The sequence below is a fragment of the Danaus plexippus genome, chromosome 5, assembly GCF_018135715.1.
Source record: "Danaus plexippus chromosome 5, MEX_DaPlex, whole genome shotgun sequence".
NCBI lineage: Eukaryota > Metazoa > Arthropoda > Insecta > Lepidoptera > Nymphalidae > Danaus > Danaus plexippus.
In genome coordinates this window covers 6735342-6757623 of record NC_083539.1, presented here as the reverse complement: position 1 = coordinate 6757623, position 22282 = coordinate 6735342, and the positions used below count along the sequence as shown (strand labels likewise).

General features: G+C 33.0%; 2 protein-coding genes across 2 annotated transcripts; both read right to left on the bottom strand.

Annotated features, from left to right (window-relative positions):
* Window positions 1-9429: 9429 nt before the first annotated feature.
* Window positions 9430-9955, bottom strand: LOC133320805 (uncharacterized). Its single transcript, XM_061529482.1, has 2 exons — window positions 9810-9955; window positions 9430-9640 (listed from the first exon to the last, which is right to left on the bottom strand). Exons 1-2 carry the CDS (start codon window positions 9946-9948, stop codon window positions 9468-9470), a joined length of 312 nt encoding a protein of 103 aa, XP_061385466.1. The 5' UTR covers window positions 9949-9955; the 3' UTR covers window positions 9430-9467.
* A 1480-nt stretch (window positions 9956-11435) lies between these two features.
* LOC133320804 (uncharacterized) lies at window positions 11436-16300 on the bottom strand. The gene is made up of 3 exons (XM_061529481.1): window positions 16215-16300; window positions 12202-12352; window positions 11436-12079 (listed from the first exon to the last, which is right to left on the bottom strand). Exons 1-3 carry the CDS (start codon window positions 16287-16289, stop codon window positions 11907-11909), a joined length of 399 nt encoding a protein of 132 aa, XP_061385465.1. The 5' UTR covers window positions 16290-16300; the 3' UTR covers window positions 11436-11906.
* Between the last annotated feature and the right edge of the window lie 5982 nt (window positions 16301-22282).

Here is a 22282-nt window from a genome sequence, read left to right as displayed (position 1 = left end):
AACCTTTCCAACGAAACAATACCTTTTTTGGGTTTATTTTTAGATCCTTACCTACATAAAATATTGGCTTTTTTGCTAACTTCAACATCCAGGTTAAAGTGAAATGCCTGAACAAGTGATTTTACATAAAAAATCAAACGATCGCCCTTAAATGTGGTACGAATCGTCATAAGTATAAATGGTATATTAACAGTGGTATATTGACATCAAGAATTGTATTATTTAAAGTAAATCAAATTTTCTGTTATTAGTCTTTTAAGACGTAATTAAATATTTGACAGATCTTTTTATTAATGATTTTAATTTTCTTAGATCCCATTCATCCTACAAAAGGCCAATTAAATGAATTTTGAAATATATTTTCAATCTTATATTATGGAGATATAAATTAATTTATTTTATTGTTATAAATAACTATTGAGCAATTAGAATCTTATCTATACTTACTTTGAATTTATTAAGAAATATATCTATCAGGTACTATATTTAGGATGAAGAAATAAAAATACAAAATAAGTAGTAATAGTAGTCAATAGTAGTCATGTACATACCAAATTCAATTTTGAAGATCATTATTTCGTAGTCCAGATTCTGGTTTTTCCAATTTTACAGAGAGTTCTTTTTATTCACTTGAATGTATTTTAAAATAATAATAGAAAGATTTATCTTCAAGTTTGATCGTTACTCGAACTAGCTGAGTTTGTTGTAAACTTCCCGAACTCTCGTCATCTACTTTTCAGCGCCCTATCATTTTGATGTCTGGACGAACTTCAAAACACTTTTCCAACTGAACAAATTTTATCAGATTATCTAAGAAATAAAGTATTGTGAAAAATCACAGATATATGTACGTGTTTAAGTAATTTTGGTAGAATATATTATATAAAACTTATAACATTTATATGCTGAAAAAATGAGCAGAAGAAAAATAATCAACACAAGCAGAGATTTTAAATTGACTACGCACTTCTCTTTAGTAAGATTATACAACGTTACAAACAAGTATATATTAAACATTTTGATTCTTTTATTAAAAATACTTTATTTCTTAAGAAAACAGTGAAATTATTATAACCATGACATAATTTAAAACAAAAAAAATCCAAAATCTGAAGTATGTAAGTGATAATCAGAATACAACAAGCAGATGTTTTTAACTGTCAACCGATACAATATTATTTGAAGTTTAAAATGTAATTAGTATGTAATTTATAATATAATAATATGGTGATACGCGTACGTTTGGAATGTAAAATGTGAGAAATAAAAATTTATGTTAACCTATCGATGTATGTTAAACAAAAACAAATTAAGGAAAGCTTTAACAAACAAGTAGAAATATAAGAGTCAGATATAGGTGGGTGATTGAATTTTTAAATTTATGTAACTTAAAAATATTTGCAGAAAAATTTTGATAATCTAATGATAAAACTTTTATATGATGTAAAAGTCACAACCATAGTTTTTATTATATTATGTTACATTACAACATATTGTATACATTACCTTTAATTAATTTAAATTAATATATCATATTATTTACATTTCGCAAGTATTATGAATTTTAAGATTTTTTTATTTATGATTATAGATGATGTTTATTTATTATAAATAATATGAGATAGTATCTGGATGACTTTTTAAAAATCGTAAAAAATTTTGTAAAATCTAGAAACGTTTAGATCAGCAAAAATTTTCCTCAAAGGGTAAAAATGCATACAAAGACGAGATTTTTAGGAATGCTTTCATTAATTCAAAGTGAATGTCCAAAGTATAAAATGTATTTCAGGTAATTTTTATTTCTCATGATTTTTGAATTTGTCTATCAATGTTCTGTTTCTGTGATTAAAACTCATTCTCTTGTTTCTGTGATCAAAACTCACTCATCATGAAGCTTTTTAAATTTACTACTATGTACTACTCCTAAGATGTATTTTCATAAAGAAGAGATTTTGTAAACTTTTTTATAGGTTCTCTTATATCACTTTTCACATTTGTAAAGTCACAATTGAAAAAGTTTCATTTTAAATGGTGGATGTATTTTGAGTATAGGAGATTTCCAAAAGTTGGGTTAATTTAAGTTTTTATTATTATTCTATGAATCGTTTAAGTTTTTCATTTATTAAAAATGCTTCTATATATATAAGAAATTGTAATATTGTGGCTGGTTGGCTACGTCCTGCATATTGTTGTTGTTGATGTTTTAGAAGTTGATTTGCAAGCTCAAATAAAATATTCTCATGTTAAACCGCAAAGTGTTTAAGTACTTTTGGAGTTAAATTGTTTAATTAACTCCTACAAATACTTAATGCCAACTAATTTGAAGTGAAAAACAAAATTATTTGATATTTTCTCTCATAGGAAATAAATCACACAATTTGTATCAGATATGTGTTATATTATGTGAAGCATGAATTAATTATCTTTAATGGCGTTCTAAATTTATATTGGACTTTAAAGCTTGGAGCTCTTTGGATATGCAAAAAGCCGTAAATCATAACTGACCTGTAATTTTAAAAGAGACAATGCAATTTAATTATTTTTATGTATGAAGTATATTCACTATGATAGTCGAGGATCAATAGTCCGTAGAATAAATTGTAGCAAACTTTTCAGAATTATAAATAATTGGTTCAGTGCTACCCTATCCCTTGGATAATTACGGTTTACTAAATTGATATACATATGTATATTATTTGTGAATTGAGAGTTATTATTAAATGTAAAAATAAACTTACTCAATAATATAATCAGTTTAAACAACATAAAACAAAGAGGAAATAAGAAATTTAAGAAACGAAGACAAAAAGAGTGTATTGGGTACCTCAAGTAACCCTAAAAGATCTCGTCTCGTTTATATAATTTTAGGAAAGTGTTTCGTAGGAACATTTCACTTTGTAACGTAAGTTTTAAAAATAATATAATCCAAGCTTGCATGTTTATGATGATATATTAAATTATGACATTCCAGTATTTGCAGATGTAAAATAAAAGAGTCCTCTTTTTCATTTCATATCCTTTGTGTATAATATAATTTTAGAAGGATTGGTAGGCCCATTGTTTCATTTCTACTGTGCAAAATAAATTTTAACAAGCTTCTAGTTTCCGCTAAGGATGCTTTTTTTAAATGTTTAGGGAGTGGCTTGATATGGATCATCTTAATAGGTTATTGTGAGCAGACTTCTTGTATCTTCGAAATACATAGATCTCAGATCGCTCATTGAATGTGCAAGTTACGCCTTTTTAAACTCTTGAAGAAAAGAGAAGTATTTAATCCAATTATTTTATTCCTTAAAACTCTCGTTAAATTAAAATGAAAATAAGCTGCAATCAAAGTTAATCATACATTTACAGAAAAATGGTGTCCTTGGATAGTGGACTGGAAAGCAGATAGACACGTATTAGAGCATAAGAGTAGTCAAAAGAATTTTCATAATCAATAGCTCTGACTTTTTCTTAATTAATTTAAATTAACAAGAGTATAAAATCTGTTATTTAAAAAAAAAGCAATTAAATATTACATTTGACAAAAACAAATGATCACAAAAGTCTTTTAAGTGGTAAGAACCAAAAAAAATAAATTATAAGTCACTTATAATAAAAGGTATGAACGCTTTAAATAAACATACTGAACTACACACAATCTATACAATGTAGTAGCATTATACTGCAAGTTTTAAATATCCTTTAAATTTTGTAGATGCCACTTTATTTGCCAATTATCCTTTAAAATTTTTGTAAGTTGAATTGGCCAAAAATATATTTTGGTCAATTCAATTTAACCAGTACTTTCTACCATTTATTTGAAATAATCTGCCGGTTGAATTAAGGTGGTTAATATAATACTTGTATTCAATATTTAGAATCTGAACAAAAATACTCTAATGTAACACCAGTGGGGTTGCATAAATTCGTGGTACGGTCCAGTGATACAGGACTTAAATTGATAAAAAAAATATTAAATTACTTAAATTAATATAAAAAAAAATTTAATTACTTAAATTAATATAAAAAAAAATCTTTCAAATTGTTTGAAACATATTTTGAATGGGTATAAGGATTTAAATATGTTAATTAGTTCTATTCAAGTGGTATTGTTCAAAGCTGCTGATATTATCTCATACAATGCTTAAACATCGGTATTTTTAAATTAAAAAAGACTTTTTAAAATTTTGACAACCATTTTGGGGTTGAGGAAACAGCAACTGTAATATTGACCCTTTTCATATTATGTTGTTTTATTTCTAAATCCTGTAAATCTCAGGTATAAAGCACAACTGAATTTCCGAGTCCCTTCTCTTGTCTAAGTCTCACAGGCTTAGTGAAAGAATTATATTAAGATTTATTTTCTATATTCTAATGACAAATATGAAATAGTTAGAAAAAAAACTAAAAAACATGCTTTTCTAATTAACCCCACTAAAAAGTAAAAAATAATCTTTAACATTAACAGTGGGCGGAAAATATTATTATTATTATGAGAAAAGCATGGGATGCTTTGAACTAAATCTTTCATACTATTTTTGAACTAATCGTGTGAAAAAAGCAATACCTAATTATTTATTTTTTTTATTAAGTCAATTTGTCTTCAACGCGGATGTGTTAATCTTCTAGACGACGAATGTTTGATTTTACTATCAAATAACTACAATAATTTTTAATCCAGTGACATATGAAGCTGTGTTTATAGAGTTGCGTGTCCAATTCGTGTGCGTTCTAAGGCTTTTTGTGTTGTTAGCATAAATAAGTACACTTGCGATCAATGTAGTAGTATAACGAATTATGTAAAAAAGCCCTATTGGTCACTTTTTATAAATTAATTTTTCGTAACCGATCCATTTCATCTAATGCTATATATATTCACGAAGTTCGATTCAGGAACACATCTCCCTGGTTGATCCTGCCAATAGTCATATTTGTGACACGGCAATTTTTTTGTAATTATCGCGATTTAGTTAGTGTCAGCTCAGAGACGTAGAAATTAAATATAAAATTCGCCTTATCAAAAGTTTTTGATTTCTGGCTGTTGATAATGCAGCTATGTAGCTTACCAAAAAATACAATAGCGCTTGAGCCTGCATGCTCTATCTCTTTCACTCTCATGTAAAGGATCTATGATATGATATGATGATCCTGGCAATCCTAATGATGAAATTGATATAATTTCTACGAGATATTCATTTGCCACCGGTCCTTGATAAGCCTACAAAATTAGAGCGAAATCGGTCCGTTTATAATGTTTCAAAATCGAGTTGGAAGAAGATGGTTACAAACATACATACATACATACACGTGAAGCTAAATAAAAGTATGTAAAAAAGAAATACTAATATAGCCATCGGCTTAAATAAATCATGTTATTAAAATATATTATTCTCTAAATTTAACGAAATGAAAGCATAGCATTTAAATATGTAAAATATTATTACAATACCGTTAAGGCAATCTGTAATTTAAAATATTTTACTTCAATTGTTAAATAAACCTCATAATTAATTCATGAATAATGATAGTAATGCTCTTGAACATTATTGTATTATTTTAATATTAATTTTAAATTAAAATTTATGTGATATCGGTCAAACAGAAAAGGTTAAGTTTAAAGTTTATACATACATTTCGAGAATTATCAATAGTACTACAACGTAATAATATTGATACATAACCATCTGTAAAGTATCAATATTTACCATTTTTTTATAATATACTGCATCTCTAATATACTAAACAAATATCGGAGTGTTCTAATTCTGTTTAATCTGCAAAACATACACTAAAATGAACTACAATTCCTAAAAATGTACAGATTTTAAAAGACTTAAAAAAAACAGGATCATTTTCTAGGATAACTCCGTCCTTTAGGAACTGATTTTAATTATTAATATTTTGTTGTAAAAAAACAAATTTTAGGATGGTCCCATGATATGGAAATCAGGAAATTTAGATGGTATCTCAGAGAAATTCAAATATTTTAGTCCTTATATTTTTTTGTGATAGATAGGTATGTAAAACTATAGGCTATGCACTGACTGTAAGATATTATTGACAATTAGGATTGTAATTGTATAGAATATGATTTTTGTATTCTTTTTTGAAGGGCTTAAATGTCTTATGTTTATGTTAAACACCTACAATAATTCATAAGAATTAAATAAAGTTTTTGTTTATTTTTAATTATATTTAATAACCATATCTACATATGTACAAATAATAAAACAGATAATTTTTAAAAACATTAAAAACAAATAAAAACTTAATGCAGGTGAATCTTATACAAGCAAACTTTTAAAATTACTTGATAAATAAAAAGCAACTAGTAAAGACTAATGAGATCAAAGATTCTTGCAAATAAATATTTATATGAGACTAATATTTTCGGATTACTACGCGTATTTTATTATTTTTTAAAACAACATACTCCCGTCGTTTCGGTAACTTTGCAGCAACCGTGATCACTGGCGGAAAAAATGATTAGTTTCATTTGGTAAAGACTGTTTATAAAATAGTAAGAAACTTATTGCGGAAAAGAGTAAATTTATAAAACCCACTGAAAAAGTCGTCAAATTTAATGCAGCTATATAGTCTTAAGCTTTTCAATAAATTATAAAAATGAGACCATTTTCATTAAGGCTTTATTGAGATTTAAAGGAATTTCATTTGCTTTATTGCAATTCTTTCAATATATCACTTTACTCAGGAAAAAAGTTGGGCGTTGTCCTATAAAATCAATAACTACATTAACCATAGAAACGTAATTCCAATCAGAGTGAACCATCTCAAGTTGTTAAAGCAGGAAGCGATATCGCTTTTAATTTACACCGTGGGTTTAAGTAGTCTTAACGAGTGGGAACCACTTCAATATCCCAATCTTTGATCTTTCGCTTACAGTATTTTAGTGAATAAAATATTCTACACAAACCTTGTAAGTATCTTTGTTTAATTACATTTTATATGTTACAATTAAGTAAACTTTAAATTTAGGTTTGTTTATTTTAATACAAAGTCTTAATTCCGTTTAAGTTCATTATAGACTTTGTATTTCGATACGCATATATAAATACCATTGATATAATAATCGATATGGAACCATTTAAACGGAGAAAAAAAACGAAGACACCGCCTTTAATTTAAATCATGATAACAAATGTTATTAATTATATAATTTTTTTTATAAACTACCACCTTTTTGCAAATCCCCTAAGCCAAACACGAAAGTTTTTAAAAAAGCATAAATTTTTGTTCGTTTGTGAATTTTTTCTTTTAACAAATGGAATATAAATATTTATATTAAAAGCAAATAATAATCTACGTCATAAAATTAAAGTTTTACTACCAGTATCCTTTCTTGTTTTCAAAGACTACTTTTGCGTTTTTAGTCAAATTGCAGCTCAAAGTAATATCTAGTTACTTAATTACACGGGATAAACCAAAAGCTACTTGTTTTCTTGGCAATTCTCATCTGCATACTAATACCTTTTGCGGGTAGCATTCACATCTGTTTGTACACTAATCTAACTATTCAATTAATTATAGACTTTTATTAATTACTTTTTGTTTGTGGAGTTTAAATGATTTGTTAAACTAAATATGGATCTTTATATATATATATATAGGAGTTCACATATATATTCATTATGTATATATTCCTGTCCATTCTCAGTTCCTAGCCGGAATATAAAAGAAGGAAGTTTATTGTAAGAGAAAACACACCTGTAAAACGTCAACGCCACGTTTGAAGTGGATGTAAATAATCTGAATTGGAGTACCACTGCGTAGCAGCAGCCAGTAGAATGGAAAGATACGGTAAGCAATCACGATTATTCTCGCAAGTAAACTAATTTTGTAAACTAATAACAAGAAGGAATGAATTGTGTCACGTGACTGGACTAACATGCCCAAAAACTGTTTCTGTATTAGGCATTACCAATTACCTATAATTAACATTCACCTATAATTGAGAGAGCGAGCCGTCTCAACATAAAATGCTTCAAAACTGAATAAAGATTGTTATTCTCCCTCAATCCAAAAATAAAAAAATATCTTTTCTTATTATCCTCGCCTTGATATTTAAAACCAGAAAATCTTAATTAATTTGGTAAATTATATTGATTAGCAAGGGGGTTCGCCAAGGATGCGTAGTGTTTCTATTTTATTTAACGTTTCTGAAAATTACATTATACGTCAAATCTGTAAAAATATAGATGGATGATGGTGAATCAAATTCCAAATCTAGAACTTTATGGGATACTCAATTCAGAAAATTTTGTTTACTTACATATATTATCAACTAAGATCTTGTAAAAATAAAAACTGCCCAGTATCTGTAATGGTCAGAACTGTAAAGTCTCATTTTATAGTTTCTCGTTATGATGTATAAGTATTAGGATCACAAAACAAAAGCGAGTCTTGTCAGTGCGCTAATCTTCCTCTTTTTCTTCTACGGGGCAGAGACGTGGACATTGAAGTCAAGAGAACGTCATCCTATAAACGCCTTTGATATATTCTTGAATATTGTGGTCTTGATCTCTCGATCTATCGAGATTCGACATCGAGAGGATTTCTTATCATGAATGTGGATGAAGTGGTTCACGTCCACAGTTACAGGAGTTTTGAAGGATGAGATTAAAGAACAACGTACACGAAGGATGACGTGTGACTAACAAATCCCCGCTTTGGGAAATTGACGAAAGGAGGATATATATATATCAGACTTGATAACTCTTCAGAAGTTAAATATATAAATTTTGAAACAAAAATTTTACACTAAAAAAGCTAATCGTAAAGAGATACTGTGAACTAACAAGAAAATGATATTTGCAGAAATTTTAAATATCAAGATAAAAAAAATTATAGGTTAATATGTTTCGTAAATAGTTTTTCATGTTTTTCTTAACTAGACTAATAGGAGGGCCTTAAATATAACTATTATGAATTTTTATGCTTTGTAAAGTATATATTTTTGAAGTTCGTCTAAGGATGTTTATTAGATATAAGACATGCAAAAAGTCTCTTCATCGGCTCCAGTATTACGAACAGCTACAGAGCGTGGCTTTATTGAATTTCTGTTACCTGGGGAGTTTCAGCGTCAAATACTTATATCTGAATTGAATTTATGGAAATTGGATGTCTAATATTTAAATTTTTATGGAAAATTTGGTATCTTATCAGACCTGTTCGGAATTTTTTATTTACTTACCATTTTAACTAGTGACCTTCATTTTCTTATGGAATTATAATAATATATAGAAATCGTCTAAGGAAATCGGTATCACATATTTATTGACTTAAAAAATATATACTTTAAATACAAAGATATAGATTGTTATTTATTCATAGATTCCTTGCAGACTATAACATCACCCCTAGAAAATAATGAATGCGAAGTAAAATTCTGGGAAATAAGCTTCAGAAATAAATTAATACTGAAAGTACAAAACAAACTTGACATTTATTAGAATTTTTTCCCCTTAATCAATAAACTTGGAGACTTGAAGTATTATAATGAGATACGTGGTACAAAGGCTTGTGTAACTCAACGGCAGTGTCATTTCTAAATTAATAACTCCACATAGAACGTAAGTAAACTCATTAGTGCGACTTAACTGGTGTAGGGCTTTTATTTTACGTCGAACTGCTTTATCTATAAAATAAACAAAATAAATTTTTTTAATAATCAACCATTGGCATTGGCCAAAAAACAGTAATTGGTTACATTCTTGGACAAGAGATATTCACCTAGGTGTTATATTAAAAACACATAATAAAAAAAAAGTTAATCATTATCACATGTTATTAAAAAATATTATTACCCGATTTTTTTGTATTCAAGAAGTCATTAATTATTGTGCACAAATCAAACACTTCACATTTGGTTACCATCGATACATAACAAGGAAAAGTTATGAGTAGCGTGTACATAAAGCATCGAACAGTAATAACAATAGACATAATCACTATGATCTGAAATGATGAAAATAATTATTTACTGTAATAAAAAAGTACTCTCATATAAAATTTGTGTTTGCACTCACCGTTTTAGTTACTAAAAAATATTAAAAAGTACCACATACCGATGGATCTTCATTATCTTCTTCAATCCTTGTTATCAGATGTTTAAGTAGGATTATAGTTGCAAGTCCAGATTTTGCCAATATCACAATTAACTGTTAAAAAATAAAATATATTATTCAATTAGTAAATCAATGGAAGAAAAAAAGAATTAAAACAATATGAATTAAACAAAAATACCGGAAATCCCATTATCGAATTTAAGTTCAAAGAACTCTTGTATAATAAATTGTAGGCTTTGTAGAAGGAATTAATATTAACGTTTGTATTACCAGAAAATGTATTACGATTGCTTATATTGTTGCTATCATTATATACTGCAACGTCGTCAACAAATATTTTAGCAGCATGAGCTTTTAAAATATTTACTCTTCTCAGTAAAAAAATAAGAAAATTTGTATAAAATATAATTTCACAATCATGTATAAGAAATGGTAAGTAAATAAAACTGTAGGAGTATGATGATATTTTATAATGAGCAATTACTATAAAATTAATAAAATGATATAAAATAATATTGGAAAGTTGGATTGACGTCCAGTATTTCACGGATAATTTTGATATGTCCTCGTTGACACCAAGTATTTTATCAAATAAATTCAAATCTACAAAGAATTTTTTTAATTTCTTCTTATTTAAAACTAGGGCACTAAAACTTAATAAAATATATTCAAACCCCGAGATGTCTTTTAAGACATTAAATAATCTACTATTAAGATCAATAAAAACTATACAAATGATACTTAAAATAATTAGCATGACACTGTAAGCACGACTTAAAAAAAGCACACATTTATTTTCAGAGAACAGATATTGCCGATTTAAGCCAAAACACATTTCGAACAGTATTAATTTTTTTATCTGATCAACAGTTTTATATTCATTTTTGAAAAAGTTATTTCTTTTTGGAATTGGAATTTCTGGACTGACTGTTTTTGGAGGTGAAATTATGAACATGTTTTAGGATAAAAACAGAATAATTTCATATATTCCGATTTTTAGTGACACCACCTTCTACGTTAGTTTATTTGAACAAACAATATCTTTATTAAAAAAAACTATTAAGGTTTTTATTTTAATTTGTATTATGTTGCTATCCATAATGATAATTATCACGTTTAATGGATTTCAGGCTATCTTATATTAGATTGTACAATCAAATATATAAGTCATATAGATAATAGATTTTTAAGTGATAGATTTTATTTTTAGTTCCAAGCTATGGTAATTGATCATTTATTATATTGCATAACATTTGGAGTCTCCAACAGATAATAAAGTCACATACATATGTATATATAAATATTTTAATGTTATCATAGTGGAACACTGCACGAGATACAAAAATTAAAAATATAAATCAGCTCTTTAATGTATCTGGTGTTACATATCTACAGCGTGCTATGTTCACTCAATCAGGAGCACAATTATTAAAGTGTTATGAGATTGCTTACTACGCTCTGCTTAACGGGTAAAAATTGTAAATACAAATATATTGAAACATAAAAATAAAGTTACATGACAAATAAAAATCTTCACACTTGTCATAGAATTAATAACTTTCTTTAACTAATAATTATTTATTGTATTTTCTTCCTCGAAATTGTTTGTGGTAGTTCTGCTAATATTATAAATGGGAGAGTTTTAATATAACTCATACATAAGAAGAGAGGGACTTATGTCTTTATTTAATGTAATTTCCACAGAACCACGTAATAACATTTCTATTAATGTCTTTGCCTATTACTAAACATATTTATTATTTAACCACACAATATGCACTTTTTTGTGAATTCAATTCAGAACTCTCCACGAATGAAATTCCGGGCAAAAGCTAGCTAGTAAATAAATTTTGAGAATTGATACACAATTATAAGATATGTCAAGCATACGGCATAGTATTTTAGTGGCAGTGACATATTTAAAGGTATAACACCCCACAAAGTGTAGGAAAAATCATTATCCTGTGTCATTTGAAGAAAGGCCTTTAACTTTCTTCGTTCAATTTTACCTAAAAATAAAAAATAATAAATATAACATAAAGACGTCATCATATAAAACTTTAATTTATATGAAATTAATAATCTGATAGTAATATTTATTACCTGAACGAAAATTTGATTGAAAACTTACTTAAATTATCCGCATTAAGATAATCATATAAGGTCCCTCTTATGGCCAATACAAGACATTTAGTTATAAACGTGCAGTAACAGAGCGTGATCAAGAGAAATGACTGCTTCATAAAACGACCGATTGAGAATGTAACAACTGTTCTGATTTTCTGAAACAAATAAATTTACAATTATTTCTCATTACAAATAATATTGAACTCTGTATCGGTCCTTTTCTTATATATTCTTCCTATATACAGACAAAACAAATACAATGTATGTTTGTTAGTTATAAATATATGTTTATATTCAGGTGTTATTATACAGGCGTAGTAAGAATGCGGAATTGCGTAGGCTTCATCGCACAAGAGTTTTTTAACGGTGTCATTTTGTATCAGAAAGTGGATCTTGAAGCCCATCATACTTAATAGCCACGTCTTTAATTGTGCTGTTACTGATCGCTATTACCAATTAAATTTTAGCTTTTGCTGACATTTTATTTGGAGCTATTGATTTTTGCATATCGTAATCTTATCCAGAGGGTGTCCTACTAAATATTTTTCCGATATTTAGCCTTGGGCATACGGGTACGCGACCCCGGATCCTCGAGCCACCACTTTCATACCTCTATCCTCAGTCCATGAAGGTGGTGTCCTGTACCTCCCCTCATTCCCCTTCCTAACCCCTTTCCCCCCTTCTCTATCTTTTCCTTTCCTGGTTTTACCCGTAAAACGGGGTTTTGGAGGTCAGACGGCAGTCGCTCCGTTAAAACCACTCCCGCCACTCTTATGGTTGCAAAAGTTTATGGACTGGGTACGGCTAGGGCGTCGCCGAGAAACGACGCGCAGGCACATCGCCCTACACCTGCGATAAGTGGGCAAGGGCTACCGTGTGAAGTACGGGCACGGCTAAAGACGTTAGTACCCCAAAGGAAACTCCGCTTTGCAACGTGGAATATTGGCTCTCTAACCGGACGATGCAGAGAACTCGCAGATGTACTCATGAGACGTCGGGTCCAGTGTGCGTTCCTCCAGGAAACTCGCTGGAAGGGCAATAAGTCTCGGAACATCGGACAGGGTTACCAGCTGATATACACTGGGTCGCCTTCAGGTAAAGCTGGTGTAGCGGTAGTGCTATCTGAAGAGCTTCGGAATGGTCTTCTTGAAGTCGATCGTCGCTGCGACCGCCTGATGCGGGTGCGGATACTGATCGAGGGAGTGATTACTAACTTGATCAGTGCTTATACTCCTCAGGCTGGATGTAGCGGGTCCGAAAAAGAGTCATTCTGGGAGCAATTTGAAGAGGTTCTACGTGCTATACCAGCTGCTGAAGTAATCATAGTTGGGGGGGATTTAAATGGCCACGTAGGTAGGGCTGCGGAAACGTTTGATCGTGTACACGGTGGTTTTGGTTATGGTCGCCGCAATGCAGAGGGAGAAAATATTCTCAGAACCTGTATTGCGTCTGACTTAGCCGTCGTGAACACGTTCTTCCAAAAGACTCCACAGCACCTTATCACGTATAAGAGCGGGTCCCACTCAACCCAAATAGATTATCTGCTGACCAGACGGTGTCATATCGGCAAGGTGACTAACTGTAAAGTCATTCCTGGTGAAAGCCTGACAGCCCAACATCGACTTCTTGTCATGGACTATGTCGTTACCCCGAAAAAGAAAGTGGCCGAGAAACGTAAGCCTCGCATCAGGTGGTGGTTGCTGAATGGAACGATGCAGACCAGCTTTCGGGCAGAGGTTGAGAGTCAAAATCTGTCGACTAATACCGAAACTGCTCAGGAAGTTTGGGATCGAGCCCAGTCAGCAATTATCACAGCAGGTAAACGAGTTCTAGGCCTTTCTAAGGGAGGACGGGTCATTGACAGGGAGACATGGTGGTGGAATGACGAAGTGCAGGAGGTGATTCGTGAAAAGAAGACTGCCTTTAAGAAGTGGCAGCAATCAAACTCTCCTGAAGACAGACTAGAGTACATAGCAGCGAAACGTGCCAGTAAAAGGGCTGTTGCCAGAGCCCGCAGTGATAGGTTATCACCATTATATGATACACTTGAAACTGCGGAGGGGCAGAAGCTCATTTACAAATTGGCACGAGCTCGGGATAAGGCGACGCAAGATATCGCAAAATGTCTTAGCGTCAGAGATTCCCAAGGCACGTTGCTGTGTAATCATGCCTCTGTGAAGGAGAGATGGAGATGCTACTTCAAGGAGTTGCTAAATACTCGGAATTGTCTTCGACGCATGAAGAATCGGAAAGCGGTGGGACCTGACGATATTCCGATCGAAGCGTGGAAATCATTGGGCTCTCTTGGTGTGCTCATACTGACGGACCTTTTTAACCGCGTCTTGAACACTGGGACTATGCCACATCAGTGGCGTTACAGTTACATTACCCCTATATACAAAGGCAGGGGCAGTGTTCAAGATTGTGGTAGTTATAGGGGCGTTAAGATCATGAGTCACACCATGAAGCTCTTTGAGCGTATGATCGACCTCAGGCTCCGCCGAGAGTGTACTGTCTCGGAATGTCAATATGGATTTCAGCCAGGTTTATCGGGCACCTTGGACGCCATTTTTGCCATCAGAACTCTGATGGAGGCATACAGGGAAAAAAGGAGAGCTCTGCATGTCGCATTCCTAGATCTGCAGAAGGCCTTTGACTGCGTGCCTCGTCAATGTATCTGGTGGGCATTGCGATTCAAAGGGATCCCTGAGGCCTATATTGACATCATCAGAGACATGTACCGCGATTCCGTTTCAATGGTTAGGACTGCTGTTGGCGATACAAAACCCTTTCCGATCTCAGTAGGGGTTCACCAAGGCTCGGCTCTTAGCCCCTTCTTGTTCAATGTAGTGCTGGACACTGTCTCGGCTAACATCCAGGACCAGCCTCCATGGCTGATGATGTATGCCGATGACATAGCGCTCATTGATGAGAGCAGGTTGACGCTAGAGCGAAGAGTGAACCTCTGGAAGGGTACGCTTGAGAACGGTGGTCTTAAACTAAATGTGACGAAGACCGAGTACATGGCTTGCGGAAGCCCGGACTCTTGCACTATCCATATAGGACCTGAACCAGCCGTAAAGTCGGAAAAGTTCAGGTACCTTGGATCTATTCTGCATGAGTCGGGAGGCATCGATCACGATGTCCAAGCCCGGATCAGCGCTGCTTGGGCGAAATGGCGTGAGGTCACAGGTGTGGTCTGCGACCGCAGAATACCTACCAAGCTCAAGGGACTAATATACAAGAGCATAATCCGACCGGTTCTCTTATATGGAAGCGAATGTTGGCCAACACTGTCCAGGCACACTCAGGAGCTTCACGTCACGGAGATGAAGATGCTGAGGTGGATGTGTGGCGTAACGCGGGCTGACCGTATACGTAACACATTTATCCGAGGTAGTCTTGGAGTCCGTGACGTAGCGGATAAGCTTCAAGAGAGTCGCCTGAGATGGTATGGCCACGTTGCACGCCGGCCTGAGAACTACGTCGGAAAAATTTGCCTTGATATGACGGTCCCTGGAGCAAGACCCCCAGGACGCCCAAGAAAGCGATGGCTGGACACCGTGAAGCAGGATATGAGAGCCAATGGACTTACCACCGCGGATGCTAAAGACCGTGCAAAGTGGAGGAGTTTGAGCAGGAAGGCAGACCCTGGCTAATGCTGGGATAATTGCCAGGAAGAAGAAGAAGTAATGTTAGATGGAATTTCCTTGTCGATGTTGTAACTCAAGGAATAAACGTTTTGTTTCGGGGTTAACTGCTAACATTTCATTAAGGCTCAACCGATCTTGAAAGATTGATTTCTATATTATATCATAATAAAACAATAAACTTTAAATTCACTATTTGAAACAGTCACTTCAATTTTAATATCCTAATAAACCTACAATAACCAAAAAAAATAAGTGTCATTGTTCATATAGTAATACTATGGTATTATTTGTTTAAATCCACTCATAAAAATTAACAAGCCTCATATAGTTGAATCATGTTATTTATTAATTAATTTTAGCTTACCAGGTGTCCAAATTCAATTTTAAAGTATTCTGTTGACGACGACCCTATTATAATAATTGAATTTTTAAGAAGCATTATGTTTGTTAAAGCCGATGATAATAACATTATTACGATCTGAAATAAAAAAGTTACGATTAATAGCTTACAGGATTACATAATTAACAGAATAATGACAATATGGAAGTAAAAATAGACTACCGGAAAACCTATGGCAAAATTAAGTTGACGAGAACATTTATATAAATGGTCATATGCTTTATGCAGGAAACTAATGTTTAGATCTGTTGTTTTTAAATGAGACCTAACATGGTTAATTTTAGAATGACAGTTGATGTTTTTATTCCCAACAAGTCTTATTGTACGTTCTTTGAGTATGTAAAGTCGTTTTAAGATAAATACAAATAAAATGCAGATAAATAGCATTTCCATATCATGTATAAAATCTCCCAAAAACAATGGGACCACAAATAGATTTATATCTAAATTTGTAAAAATTATGAAGTGATAATATTGAACCAAGTTAAAAATGGATATTGTAATAATGCCACAATAAAACCATGATATTGGTGTTGTAAAGGAAGCATTCGCATGTATGTTTAGCGTTTTATCAAAATTTTGCAGGTTATTAAAGAACTTAATGAAATTTTTCTTCATTATAATCACAGCACTTAGAGCTAAAGCAGAATATTCAAAAGTGGTAAAACTGTTCATGACAAAATGACTTGTGTTAATAATGGGATTTAGAAGAGATATCAACATTATTATTGACACTAAAGTTATGCTATATATGTTACTAATAATATTAACACTTTGTTTGCAATCACATAAGTAAATTCTATTTATCCCTAACATAATTTGAAAAATAATAAAAGGTTGTATTCGTTTTATCGTAGCTTTCGGTAGCTTCATTTGTTTTAGTTTTTAAAAGAGTATTGTAGCTTTTTCAAAACAACGAGAGTTATACTACTGTGACTAGAACAAAAACAGTTACTTTACTTCATACATCACATCAATTAACAACATTGCACTTAAATCGAACGCAAAGTAATATTGATACGTTAAGTGTAGATTGACACTCATATACAAGAAATATTAAATTGAAATGTGGGTTGGTAATGTGCCATGTCTATGAATATATATTGTTTGTTTTTGGTCCCGTTTTTAGTCTTAGAACTAGACAAATTTCGGTTGAAAATCAATTTCTCATAGTCAATATATTTTCAAAAATTTTAATCTCATAAGAAAAACTTTAAAAAAATTCAGCTTCACAAATTATGTTGGTTTTGAATGAATATATAGCTAATTTGACAACGTTAAAACTTGGCACTTTGATAAAGTTTGGTCTGAAGTTTAGACTTTAGCTTTACAATGAAACGTCAATCGACATGAGCATAAACTGGATCCGATGTCTATTTTGATTAAAAGTGATAAAAGGGCAAAGAAGAGGTTACAAGATCAACGTGTCCGGCGTTGATCAGCAGATTCCGAAGAGGTTAGCAGCCACCGTCGCCTAGTCGTCATTGTTCTGCCACAAGGTATTTCACAGTCGATAGGGTTACTACCCTACACAGGGGTACACCCCTGTTACCTAATAGCAGGGACTTAGTTTCAGTGCTTTCTTACATTTCCACACACCTCCCTGTCTAGGCAGGGAGGACACACCCATACCATCATCCAACATGGGCAACATTATCACACTCATTTTTAGGAACTATTAGAGTTCCTCGCAGAAAACGCCCCAATATATATAAAGCCTACACCGACCAATGTAAGCCATTGAGGAAGGCCACGGTCGACACGGACAGCCTGGTTTCACCGGGCTGCCCACAACGCCACATTCCATCCGATATGGAATGCTCCGAATACGAGTCGTCACCAGAGACTTCTTCGCTGACTTCGAATGCCGAGGAGGATAACGACGGGTTCATGCCTATTGTATCCAAACCGGGAAAGAGGAAGGCGGCAAAGTTGCTGAAGGCGCCGCCGCCTATTAAAAAGTAGTGATGTCAGTCGCAGCTGCCGGCGCAGCTTCACGAGCACCTGCAAGCGCACTTGTGTCTGCACCTGCGCCCGCACCTGTTCGCGTAGCTGTGGAAAAAACCCAACCGACCACCGTGAATAACAAAGGACTAAAATCAACTTTCCCGCCGCCGCTCTATATTAGAGCAAACAAAAACTGGAACAATATTTCCAGCTTATTGAAGCATAAAAACATAAATTTTATGTCAGCCCGGAACACGGCAGCAGGGCAGCAACTCCAGCCCGACCGCGATGTTACGGAAGTGAAAGTGAAATGAAGTATAATATCGAGTTCCACACCTACGCCCTCTCAGAAGAGCGTAGGCTAACCGTTGTTATCAAGGGTCTCTTCGCGGAAATACCTGTTAAAGTCATTAATGAGGACCTTCAGTCCCATAATCTGCCGGTGTTGGAAGTGCATCGCATGCTCAGGTTCAACAAAAAAACCATTCGACATTGTTTTACTTCATTTGTCCCTTACCCCGGTAAGTAAGAAAATTTATAATTTTACATGTGTTTGCCGACTGTCGGGCTTGGAAATAGAGCCCCCGAGATACCGCCCCGGCGCCCCGGGGCAATGCCACCGATGTCAGTTATATGGCCGTTTGCAGAGGTTCTGTTACGCACGCCCGCGCTGCGTAAAGTGCCGAGGCGTTCACTCTACATCCGACTGCAGCAGGGTCTCACCTACGAAGGAGCCGCCTAGCTGCGTCCTGTGCGGCCAGTAGAGTCATCCCGCAAACTTTCGTGGATGTCCCAAAACGCCGCACTGGGCGAAAGTTGGGCGGCACCCCAATAATGCCCGGGAGCCAGCTCCCATTCCTGCTGCATCCTGTGCAACTAACGCCTGGCAACTAAAAGTATAGATTAGGCTTCCCAAACACTCCTCCTACACCCAGACAATAAATATGTGACCGACAGTACAGATACAAATGTCCTCAACATACACTAAGACAACATATTCACAAACACCGCCTTCGCCGGCGAAGACGGGGTTCCGTTTCTTACACGTCGCACCGGCGTTCTGTCGTCGGGGGGCGTCATACAATCCCGTCATCCGATGCCATCCTCCCCTTCAACGACGTCCTAAGCCGAGGTCCGGCCTCTTAGAGGCACCCTTGGGACGGGCGCATCCCTCCGTCGGGTCCTTCTTGCCCGAATTAAACGGGTTTGTTCCATCGGGCCACCCATCGCTCCCGGTGACGTTGTAACAGACAATAGGGCTAACAGCTACAGTCAAGTCAAAAAAAAGCACAAACTAGCTTACTGTGACGAATATGTCCATTTATGGAATGGTCTTATGACTCCATGTGATTGTTAGTTGTTTCTACCCGCAAATGAGACTAACGAACAAATAGTTAAAACTTGAAAACTATCCTTCAATATTCCTCGATGATGGCTTAAATATGAATATACCACATTATATAAAATTGTTGTACCTGCAAATTTTAAAAATACACGAAAAAAGGTGCTCGAATCATAAAATGACTTAAATATTTCACTCGTAGGAAGCAAAAAAATATTTTTTATAGTTTTATGTTTTTCATTATAATTATAAAGAAAATTTAAAGTAAAATATCTTTTTTTACATTTTAAATAGAGTTTTGAAACCCTTTTTTTAAATTTAAACAGTATAAAAGTTAATTTTTATTAAAAATTGTTACCACTAATATTAATCCATGTCTATCTGTTTATTACATTAATGCATTTCCATTTACTGTTATCACTTAATCAATTGAAGTTGTTTGAAAATTTTATTAACTTCCTGAGTGCTTGAAAACAAAACAAACATTAATAATATATTACATACATTTCATGATCGTTAGTTAAAGTAGTCTTTATAAAGGAAATTTTAAATTTTACATATATTTTATTGTTTTCCAATTGTTTATATATGTTCAATTTAAAAATTAAAATAATATGATTTGAAAAATTGAGGAGCAAATATAAAATTTACATTACTTTTAAGAATTTATGAAAAAATAAGTGAAAACAAATTAAAAGAAGCAAAAAATTTTCAGAAGAGAGATGACTTCATAGAAGCCAATAAAAGGATATAAACTATAGTACTTTAATTAAAGAATGTCCAATTTATAAATACATAACACACAAAAACTATCATCAATTCTACTTGTATACGAGGAAGTTACCTCGTAGCATATGTTCAAAGCTGTTTGACTTTGAAATAATATACCTGACACAACTCGAAAACCTTCTTCACGTTATTTTGGCGTGATATTGCTGTCATTATTTTTTAACATGGGTTTTCTATTTTTTATTTTTTGTAAAAGTTGATTGTTAAATACTTTGTATCCAAGCAATGTATTTTTAGATTTGATCGACCCTGATCACATTTATTGTATCTTTTTGAAGGTCATTCAAATTGAAACATGTGTGAAGTGAAGAAATAAATATATAAAATAAATAATTATATATAGTTAAATTAACCTTATAGCGAGTATATTTTTTTTTTCATTTAAGTTATTAAAAAAAAAATATTATTGCGTTGTATAATGATTGCAGGAGAAATAAAGAACATTTATTAATATTTTCATCTTCTTTAGATAATGTTTCTATTCGGAGAAATCAAAAATTTACTTAATTAAGAGTAGATACGTTATGCATCTACATTGTTGTAAAACGGTATTTGAAATTAAATCTCCAAATAATTCTAAAGATAATCAGATACCCCTTTTTCGTCAGTGGTGAAAAAAGTATGGAACTTAAAGATCTGCACTCGAAACGGCAAAAATATTACGACAGCAATCCTCGGGTTAGGATTTATTAAATTTATAATGTTATTATATATAAATTAATTATTTACACAACTAATTATGTTTTACAATATGTTTGTTAAAATTGCAAAAATTATATGATGAACCAAGTAAAAATTTTATTGGGTAAATATGAGAAGTTACAAATCTGTTAAGATAGGATTAGACGAGCTTATTCTGTCAAGAATGTAAGCGTTATATAAATATTCATACCTTGTATCAAAAGTATTAGTTGAAATAATCTGAATAATTAAGGTATTTTGCGAATATATCTCTCAAATTGGTGAGGAGTGAGGATATACCTTTATTATAACGAGAATTTGTTTGTAGTATCGTTAAGTCAAGCACAGCACCAAGCACTTCATCACTTTTTACTTTTAAATAGCTAAACAACTTCTGTTGGTTAGTTATTTAGGATAAAGATCAGTAACGTTAAACAATTAAATACTGAGATATAACACACTTATATATATATAATCATATACATATAATCACTTTTCGGCATGTCAGCAGCTGTTTCTATTCTGACCGCGTCACCGGGAGGAGAGGGTGGCCCGATGGGCCGTTAAATACGATAACCTATCCGTTCTTAAGGCGTCGTGGAGGGGAGGGGGGCATCAAGTGATGGGATTGCATAACGTCCTCTGAGGGTAGAACGCCGGAGCGACGTGTATGACAGGTGACTTCGTCTTAGCCAACGAAGGCGGTGTGTCTGTAAGTATTGTTTTGGTCTGCTTGAGGACATTTTCAACATGTTGGTCGCTTGTTTTATTGGCAGGGGCTAAGAGAAGTGTCTAGGATGCTCATTATTTATTGGATGATTAGAGGGCGAGGCTTCAGCCTACTAGTTGCCTTTGGTTTGAAACGCTCTGACGACACTCAACATGCCTGTGTGATGATACATTGCCAGCATGCGAGACTGAGGATTGTCATCGGAGGCCCTCCTGCCATCGGAGAGGCTTAGCGGCCAATGTCTGCACCTCCGAAAGGTCTATTAGACTTGCGACTTCTCAGTTCATATGATATATGGTCAGTTGTCATCATATGTTTTTGAAGTTATTATTAAATTTCATGCGAAAGTTATTTCCTGTGTGAAAATGTGAAATGTAAAGAATAATTGGACCTTCCTTTAATAGAGGGTAAACATTTAAACTTTCTTCTTTATCTATCAGTCAGGTAATATGAAGTGATTAGTTTTAGTATTATCTGGCGAACATTGTAGAGGTTGTTCTTGTAAACATTCTGGAATTTCTTATTTCGTTATTTTTTTTTCCC